The sequence below is a fragment of the Danio rerio genome, chromosome 17 (assembly GCF_049306965.1).
Source record: "Danio rerio strain Tuebingen ecotype United States chromosome 17, GRCz12tu, whole genome shotgun sequence".
In the NCBI taxonomy this organism is placed as follows: domain Eukaryota; kingdom Metazoa; phylum Chordata; class Actinopteri; order Cypriniformes; family Danionidae; genus Danio; species Danio rerio.
Window position 1 is genome coordinate 41,819,623 of NC_133192.1, and position 10,378 is coordinate 41,830,000.

General features: G+C 39.6%; 1 protein-coding gene across 2 annotated transcripts in view; it reads left to right on the plus strand.

The window, feature by feature from the left end:
- ubr1 (ubiquitin protein ligase E3 component n-recognin 1) overlaps positions 1 to 10,378 on the plus strand; it is a 79,672-nt gene that overhangs the window by 26,782 nt on the left and 42,512 nt on the right. For both annotated transcript variants that reach the window (XM_021467517.3, XM_073927873.1), the window contains exons 9-15: positions 42 to 149; positions 248 to 336; positions 428 to 526; positions 5,958 to 6,115; positions 6,206 to 6,305; positions 6,380 to 6,508; positions 8,599 to 8,779. In XM_021467517.3, the coding sequence (XP_021323192.1) occupies positions 42 to 149; positions 248 to 336; positions 428 to 526; positions 5,958 to 6,115; positions 6,206 to 6,305; positions 6,380 to 6,508; positions 8,599 to 8,779 (864 nt within the window). The remainder of the gene's footprint in view (positions 1 to 41; positions 150 to 247; positions 337 to 427; positions 527 to 5,957; positions 6,116 to 6,205; positions 6,306 to 6,379; positions 6,509 to 8,598; positions 8,780 to 10,378) is intronic.

The window sequence follows — 10,378 nt, forward strand, 5'->3', positions numbered from 1 at the left end:
GATTGTGATGCACTGTGTTGTTCTTCTGTTTTATGCTAAAGTTGGCTTCAGGGATGTGTTCTGCCAGATGGCTTTAGAGCCGGCCTCCGACAATGATAAACTCAGCCTGATCAGTCGATTAATGCTGCACGATGCCAAACTGTATAAAGGTCAGTATTGCAATCTCTACTGTTAGGTTATGAATTTTTAATAGTAATTGGCATGCTTGGCACCGAATCTAAACATGTTTTCCTGTAACTCTCCTTAGGAGCCCGCAAGGTTGTCCATGAGTTAATTTTCTGTAGTTTACTGATGGACACAGAATACAAAAGGCAGTTTGCCATGAAATTCACAGAGGTATCATTTTACAGCTGTATTTAGTTTCACATGTATTTGATGTTTGTTTTTAATGTGTGTTTAATATATTCAATGTCACCTCACATTTCAGCACTATAAGCAGCTTCAGGAGGACTTCATCAGTGATGACCATCAGAGAAACATCTCCATCACAGCCCTGTCTGTGCAAATCTTCACTGTGCCCACTTTGGTATGAGTGAAATTACAGCAATTATGTTTTTACTGTCCAACATCTGTCTGTATCTTCTGAACTGTTTTCATAACTGCTCTCACTGCAGTTATGAGTTTCCTGCTTGTAAATATATAGAGTACTGTTTATTATCTTCATCTTTATTTCTATAGCGCTTTTACAATGCAGATTCTGTCAAAGCAGCTTAACATAGAAGTTGTTGGGAATTGAGACTGTGTCAGTCCAGTTTTCATAGTTGAAGTTTAGTTCAGTTTAGTGTGGTTTAAATTTCACTGCTTAAAGTCCAAACACTGAAAAGCAAATCCGTCGATGCGCAGCTCCTCGAGTCCCAAAACAAGCAAGCTAGTGGTGACAGTGGCGAGGAACAAACTTCACCAGTTTGTGAAAGTAAAGGAAAAAAAACTTTCAGAGAAACCAGGATCAGTTAAGCTTGACTATTGTTTGCGCAGAGCTGTAGTCTAGGCACCAGAGGCTAGTAAGCTTCAGGTCTGAGTAGTCACTGGCAGGTGTTTAGGCAAGGCTACGGGATCATTGTGAAGACTCGTCTGTCACTGGGGTCTTTCAGGAATCAGTCTCATGCTCTCCACTCATTCATGACCACCGTAGCATCTACTCAAGATACGGCCGGGTTCAGGATTATGGAGACCTCAGGATAATGTAAAACAGACTAGCATAAGCGCAAAAATCATTCAAATTATAACGTCTTTTGGGGAGTGTTCTCAGCTCCAGTTGTCATATTTTATGCAGCCTTAAGCCTGATTTATACTTCTGCGTCAAGTGACCGGCGTAACCCACGGCGCAGGCAATGCGCGTGGCTGTGCATTTATACTTTTATACTGCGCTGTCTCTGTTGGTCTGCATTAACACTTCCGAAACGCTTGTTGACAGTGAGGTGTAAATGTTCCTTTGTGTCGAGTTTCTTCGCTGCTTTTTTGCTTTTCCTGAACAATTCCGGGATGTACAAGTGGCTCAAACTTTCTCATTTTGAGGCAGGAACCGGCGGACGTGCAGCAACTTTAACTATGAGGTAAACACAAAACAAAACTTTCCATCCGGAGCTCCTTCACGGGACTCCACACTTGTAAACAATCGCTACATTGGGTTCGCGCCATTCGTGCGGCTCCCTGTCCCGCCCCGACTCGTCAGCGCTACCAAGCCGACCAAACACAGAGCTTGCGCTACGCGTTGTTGCGACATGTAGTTACAATTTTTGAGAGGTGCACATCAGTGACTGCGACGGCCACGGCAAAGGGCTATGCGTCAGCGCCGTAGCATACGCCGGTGTTTGACGCAGAAGTATAAATCGGCCTTAACAATTCTTTAGAGCAGGGGTAGGCAAACTTAGTCCTGGAGGGCCAGTGTCCTGCACATTTTAGCTCCAACTCATCAAACACACCTGCTTATAGATTTCTAGTTATCTCCAAGACACTGATTAGCATGTTCAGGTGTGTTTGATTAGGGTTGGAGCTAAAGTCTGCAGGACACCGGCCCTCCAGGACCAAGCTTGCCCACCCTTGCTTTAGAGGATTTGAATTTCAAAGCATTTGTCTTTTGTGTGTATACTAATGCAACTGACATTGATATTAAATTATTTATTAGTAATAGCTCTATTTAATTACAATTATTATAATTATTACACAGTAATTACTGGATTTGCAATTTAGTAATTACACAATCCATACATTTTTCTTTAAGGATGCCCCAAAATTAAAATTCTGGTCCAAATCCCAAAATTCTGGATGCATTTTTTACCAAAATCCAAACCGGAAAAAAGCTTTGTTTTAAGAATCCCAATAGTTGATAAGAAAGTGTCTGGTGTTGCATATAGATTGGATAGAGAGTGTCACGTACAGGTGTTTTGTAAAGCCCACTCGCATTAGTGAGGCACACTTTAAAATTGGCAAATGATATTAGAAGCATGGAGTGTTGATAAAGAGTCTGATTCATACTGATAGGACATACAAAAGCACACTTATTTGCAGAAATGTTGTAGGGCAACTCGATTATATTAATTATTAATTATTAATTAACATTATTAATTAATATTAATTATTGATGAGTCTTCAGATGCTTCCTGAAAATGCCAGATACTCATCTGCTCATGTAGAATTTGATAAATCATTCCACCATGATGGAATATCAGAGGTAAATGTCTTTGCAATAGATTTTATGCCCCTTTGGTATAGTACTACAAAGAAGCGGCTTCATTAGATGAATGCTGGGTCCTGCCATCCACATCAGCTTGAAATAGTGGACTCAAGTAAATGTGTGCAGAGCTAGCAGTTATTTTGTAGGTGAGTGACAGTGTCTTGAATTTGTTTCAAGCTGTGATTCACTGTGTGACGTACACTTGTTGGTCTCGCTGCTGAATTCTCAGTTGCAGAGGCTTGGTGTTGTCTGGGAGGCCAGCCAAGAGAGCATTGCAATAGTCCAGCCTGGACAGGTCAATAGCTTGGACAAGCAGTTGATCAGCATGTTCTAATAGGAAGGATCTAGCTTATCGAATCAGTGGTGAAAAAAGTTGAAGTTAATCATTGGGCTGGTTGGGATTACCAGCAGTTCAGATTTAAAGAGATTGAGTTGAAGGTGGTGGTCCTTCATCCAGCAGGAAAAATCTGGGAGACATAGAGTTGGGTGTCATCAGCACAGCAGTGGTAGGAAAAAAACAGACTCAAGTGATGGCATGTAAATCAGGAAGAGAAACAGGTCAAGAACAGAGCCTTAAGGCACACAGGTGGCAAGGCTCAGATACTTTACTTTCCTAAGAGACCCTAAAGTAAAGAGCGGTTCCTGAGATGCCCATTATCGTGAAGGTAATGCCTTTTATGAAAATTACTTTAAAACGTATTTTTAGCAATCTGAAGGTTTACAGAAGCTGGAAATACATTTCATTTGATTCATACATGTACACAAATGTAAACTGTCTATAAAATCACTTTTTAGTAAGACATTTCATACTCTTTTTGTTTATTAACATGTGTTTATATATCAAAGTAAAATAAACCTAAATCATACATTTAATCCAGAGTTTGCTTTTAAAATCGTCCTGCTGTTATCAGCGCAAAATAAATGTTGAGACGTTCGAGGCCACCAAGGATTCATTGGTTGTGTCCTTCATTACCTGGGAAACGAAGAATACACTTTGAAAGCCTTCAAATTTTTTTTTAAATGAGACAAGCCTTTGTCACACTGCGATGACGCAGCTCTCTTTGGAGGATGCAGCCTCTGAATTGAGGGCCTACTGACACTATGCCATCTGTACCATGCCCAGGCCTGTTTCCTGGATTGTTTGAGAAGTGTGAGTGTGCTGAATCAGGCTCAAGCACGGTTCACTTGGCCGGCCCTGGCCCGGTTGGAAGAGGTGGGCCTGAGCGCGGTTCACTTGAGCTTCCCTGCGGTACGTTTGTAGTGTGAGTGCAAAACGCGCCAAAGCCCGAAACTGAAGGGCGGGACGTGACTTTAAGGGACTGTTTCATATGGATATATTAACCAATACTGTTCAGTGAACGCAAACTGCCATAGTTTATTAAAAAGACACAAACCCCTCACTGCACGAAAGCTGCGCGCCTTCACCAGACCTCCTCATTCTTGCAGCACGAGGACTTTATGATTGTTTATGAGCGTCAAAAGTGGCGGATCTGTTCGGCGAAATATCTGACTGCGTGTCACCGCATCCCTAAGGACTGTTTGGCGAAATGTTTGACTGCATGTCACTGCATAACAAACGACAGAAACGATATAACTAGAGAAATCTCCACTGTGCTGCCGAGTGAGAACGCTTCTCTATAAACAGCGCAGCAGCGATGACGTAAGCGTGCCGAGGCCCGATTGGGGTGTGAGTGCGGGCCGTCGGGGGAGACGGAAGGAGGGACAAGCTTGCCTTGGCCCGGTTCGAGGCAACTGTACCTAGTGTGAGTACGGCCTAAGACACAGCTTGAGAGCAGTGCAGTCTCAGTGGAGTGTTTGTTTTTGAAACTTTGATTGGTCCGATGACCCAGTCTGTTGTGATTGGTCGACTGCGTTCAGAAAGAGACAGAGAAAAAAACCCCCACCATAGCTATGAAATAGCAGCCAGAGAGTATGTGAGAGCCTAATGCAGGAATGCAATAAATGAATGCAGTTAAAGACCAGTATATTTTATCTACTCTTAAACCTAACCCCAAGTAATAACAACGACACACGTTCAGTGTTAATCCACACAGTGGCAAAAGTTAAACTATTTTAAAAATTAACTGAGCCACGTGTTTGTAGGAACAGCTGATGGTGGCCATAGCAAAGACAAACAATAAAGGATTGCAACTTAGAAACTCAGTAAAGGAAGAAACATGCGTCTCGTTTTTAATGTGGTTTTGGACATGATATGTGAACAGCCCTATACAGATTTAACCTGAGAGATACAGTACAAGCACTGATCTATTATCGATATGTGATAACAAGCCACGCAACTTATAACTTATAACACACACAACTTATAACACTCAATTAAACGCATATTTGGCAAAATACAAAAAACAAGGCGACAATTTTAATGACACTTACTCTAGGTTATGATCTGTAGGAAGAAGAAACTGGTCAATTTGAACTGTAAAAGTTACTGACAAAGTACCTTTTAAAAAATACATTTTAACGGAACTGGAAGTACATATTTGGTGATGTACGGTATTGAAGATGATGCAATCAAACAAAGATCTGAACCCAACTAAATTCATTTATTCGACTTTGAGTCAAATTTTTTGCTTAAGAATCAATAGTTTTAAACATGCTGCACTTTTAGATTTCAACCACAGCTGGATGTTTTCATTCACTTAGAGCTGTGTTATAAACTGCATGGAAGATCATTTTCAAAAACCCAAAGTAAGGACTCTTTAACTTTAGCAATTTTAACTAGTGACATGTACCGTGTCCTGTATCGCCATGCTAATGACATCACACACCCTTGATTTCTGATTTGGTTTTATAAAAAACAGGAAAACCAAAGATGCTTTAATATGTTCTGTGTTTGAGTCACATAGCAACATTATAAGTCTGTGGCAAAATGAAAGCTTCATTGCTTTTGTGCTATGTCACACTTGTCTATGCTTATTGCTTCAATTGCTTCCTTACTCTTGTTTCGACAGCTTTCAACCTACCTTTCATACTACCATGATATAAAGTTTAAAATACTTTTCCTATAGGATGTATTGAAGACCACAACTCCCATGATTCCACACTTGCATCATCAAACTATGCTTTTGTCTGTTGTAATTATGCGCACTCTAGTGGCGAATATTACATTCTGTGCTTTAAATACCAGGCAGAATTGCTGATGCTAATGGCTCATTAGTTCTTATCAGATCACTGAAAGTGTATGGTAAAACTATGTGGGAACAGGTCCATATATTCTGACAGAAACATCATTTAGCATTTCATTTGATTACATTTTTTCTTCCAGGCGAGGCAGTTGATTGAGGAGGGCACAGTCATCAAGGTCATTATAGACACTGTAATGGACATGATGAGGGAACATCTGGACAACAACCACCGCTTCCACTTCCAGGGCCACAACCCTGACAAGTTCTTCCGGGTTCAAGTTATCTTCCATGATCTCAGGTCTATATAAATACTGTTTAAATTCTGGACAGTGGTTCATTTTTGACATTTGACTCGATGCAGATTTGTGTCATCCTGCATTTTTTCCAGGTACATTCTAATCAGCAAGCCGTCTATTTGGACCGAGGCATTACGAGTGAAGTTCCTCGAAGGTTTTCGCGTCTTTCTTCACTTTCTCGGCTGTATGCAGGTAATGCTTTCTCCCATCAAAAGCCTTTTAATTCACTTGGATCTGTAGCTCAATGTCTCTTGGTTGTTTTTCAGGGGATGGAAGAGGTGAAGAGGCAGTTTGGTCAGCATGTGGAGGTGGAGCCCGAGTGGGAGGCTGGATTTACACTCCAGATGCAGCTACGCCACATTCTCGCTATGTTTCAGGACTGGTGCTCTTCTGACGTAAGTCACAGCTAATCGAAGATCTAGCTTTCTGCAGTGCTTTTTCAGGGAGACACACAAGCATGACAGATTGGTGATAAGGCAATATTAATGAAAGAATATGATTATATAATATAACATACAGTGAGAGGTATTAAAAGTAAATCAAATAAATCATTCATTCATTAATATTCTTTTCGGCTTAGTCCCTTTATTAATCTGGAGTTGCCACAGCAGAATGAACCGCCAACTGATGAAAAGTAACAAAAAAGTGGATATAGATAGATAGGCAGGCAGGCAGGCAGGCAGGCAGGCAGGCAGGCAGACAGACAGACAGACAGACAGACAGACAGACAGACAGACAGACAGACAGATAGATAGATAGATAGATAGATAGATAGATAGATAGATAGATAGATAGATAGATAGAGTTTTAGTCATCAGCTCAATCACTATATGTCTTTTACTAAAATGTGTTACTCTAAGTCCAGTAGATCAGGGGTTTTTCAAACTTTTACGACACATGCCCCCCCCAAGATTGTCCAATTTTACTCGCGCCCCCCCAGGCACCCCTCCTTCGAGCCAAAATTATAATGCATGTGCAAACATCATTCACATATTACTTGCTGCGTTTTAAGTGTGTAGCATTAATTACATTGAAACTTATACACCTTACCTGATTCAGTGTGATGGCTGAGCCTTTTTCTGTGAGGACAACATGCTAATCTGTGCTTGGATTCCTGACACAACTAACTGTAAATCATCTTCCAAGTTCGCAGAGACCTGAGGGTGTGGTTGAGTCGAACGTTGCATATGTTTACCTGAGCAACAATACTTTAATACAATTAAGACAATACTCTGATTAAGAGTCACCATGTAAACAGCGATTTTTTTGATTACCTTAATCCGACTAAAGTCATAACTGAGCTAAACAGAAATGGAATTGAGACGTGGAGTATGCAGATATTAGTGGCATTATTTAAGTCAACACCGCAGTCAAACTCTTACCGTCATGTAGGAATTTTCGCCACATTTGTGACAAGATCCAAGTAAAGGACCGCACACGCACGCACGCACACAACACGAAATGCAGAAGTTTTTTTCTTTCCATTCGGCGTTCGGTATCAATCATTTGTGTCTAATACCCCAGTTTGTCACAGGGGCATAAATGAAATGTTCAGTGAAAGTTAAACCACCGAACTGCAGTTAAAGTCGAGAAATTGAAGATTAATCACCCAACCCAGATGACACTCTAAAGGAAACGTGAATAGCCTGGTGACGCAACGTTTAAAAAGCACATTTATCTTATTGTCTTATTCAGATTAAGGCAAATAACTATTACTGATGTGACGTATGTAAACATAATCAGTAGTCTTCAAAGTAAGTGAAAGATCCAGATGGTCCTGTTAATTTAATTCAGATGGGCAAAAATTTAATTTAATGTGATGCTTCTTGTTAAATCTGAGACTTACTTTATAACGGAAATCACTCATGCAGTGGAGAACGCTGATTTTTAAAGAAAACAGACCTCAGATGCGCTGATTTTTGCTTTGTCATACAGTTCACCGGAAGCACTTAACCCAGGTAACTGGCAAATTAAAAGTCCTTCTAGCATGAATATTAGAGCTGTGGTGATTAATCAAATCAAGGAGCGATTCTACATCAATTCTGTGATGTAGTTTTGTTTTTATTTTTTCGTAATTCATCGAAGCTTGAAGTTTTTAACAGCAGATGGCGTTCTTGTCAAGTTTTTAACCACGCAAAAAAAAAAACGAAAATAAATTCCCGAATGATTTTAAAGAGAATTATGCAATCCAAAAATCTCAGAATCGATGCAGAATGATGTCTCGATTCTGTTTATCTCCACCGCTGCATTGCGTTTTGTAATCATATTCATGGAAAGAAACTAATGCTCCCACAATAAAATTTTAAAAATCATCTTCAGGGTACAAGATTCTTCAAGATGCTTAGCCCAATCACTTGAATTGCCTGTAGTCTATGTTTAAAGCTATTACTGTTGCATGGCTGATTAGCTTACAAATCTTGTTTATCCACTGGTTAATGAATGACCTGGAAACGTGACACTGTGTGTGCGTGTTGTTTACCCACAGGAGCGGGTTCTGCTGTTGGCCTTCCAGGAGTGTCACAGAGCTCTAATGTCCTGCACAAACCAGCCCTTCCGGAGCGAACCGAAAGACAGCTACATGTGCAAGCAGATCCTCCACGCACGGCCATATAAAGTATCCCAGGAGCCTGTCTCCATCCATTTGCCCATCTCCAGACTACTGGCTGGTTAGCACAATTTATCTATCCGAAAATGACATTTATTTATTATTGTTTTTTTTAAGATTTATGTTTGACGTTTATTAGATAGGACAGTAATTAAACAGGAAGTGAAGTTTGAGAGGGAGAGGGGGGGTGGGGTTGAGAAATGTCCTCGAGCCGGGATTTGAAATCTGGAGGCCCTGACATGCTACTGCACCATATGTGCGCTAACCACTAGGCTATTGTGCTGACCGAAAGTGACATTTGAGGGTTTTCAAAAAGAGGTCTTTATATGCTTTTAACAAATTAGATTTTGTAATGGAATCAGCATCTTAATTGTAGCCTTGGGGTTTCTTCCCAGAACATTTACATTTAGTCAATTAGAAATGTGCTCCTCATAGCATCTAGAATAATTTATAAAATTTTATAAAATTTATAAAAATAATTTATAAAAATAATTCGATGAGTTTTTCTCTCATCTAATATAATGATAAATGTGACGGTTCTTTCCCAACTGTTCACTTTTACAGACATAACCAACATTATTTGAACTCCTGTGGTTTTTATCTGCTTTTGACACAATTCTGTGACCCCGTGAGACTTTTATAATCATGACAAGACACAAGGAGATTTTATGCATGCTTATGACAACTGTTATTAAGTGTCATTCGCTCAGTTATGTCTCTTTATATGCAAAAATGACACTGTTTGAGATGTCTTTGTCATGACAACTTGACATAAACTACACATTTATTTTTCACAATGTAAATAAATACATCAGTATGTGGATAGGAGACCACATGGGAGAACGAGGTTGCTGTTGGAAGTAGTATTAGTGAGGCCAGCAGGGGACGCTCAGCTTGTGGTCTGTGTGAGTCCTGATGCCCCAGTAAACTTAAGGGGACACCATACTATTAGTGGGCTCCATCTTTTGAATGAGACGATTAACTGACTAAATCCCATAGCACTTCTTGTAAAAGAATAGGTGTGTAACCAGGGCTGGATTAACTTAAGGGCTAGGTAAGGGGCCGGGCCAATCCAGAAATTCTCTGTTAATAAAGACAGAAAAATGAAAAGAAAAAAGAAAATGTATTTTATAACATCCTCGTTTAGATGTCAAACATGAATTTTACCCTATATAGCCTATATGACACTTAATAGGGGATTCCCCTTTATTTAAGGATATTTAAGGAAAGTGTTAAGTATTTCAGCACATAAGAGCAAGTAATAAAATATAGCCTATGTTTCATTGCGCTCAGCAGCTATCCACTAATAAAGCTCTTCATGTATTTTAGAAAAAAAGAGAGCCTAGCCTACAGAAAAAAAGGTTGCCTAGTTTCTACTTTTGCTCGCCCAAAAAATGCTCTGTTTGCATGATTTGATTAATATCATCGTATCCAAATACTTAATAAATAATATTTCAAACCTTATTCAGTGTTTATTGTTTTTAGAAAAAAAAATATATATATATTTATTTTTTCAGACAGGCCTTTGTAAAATGAAAGTTTAATATGGCTTTTAAACAGTTTGATTTATGTAAGCTATTGTATATACCTAATTTGGTTTAGCTTTTGTTAGTTTTATATTGGTTGATTTATTTAATGCGATTTTATTATATGCAATGTT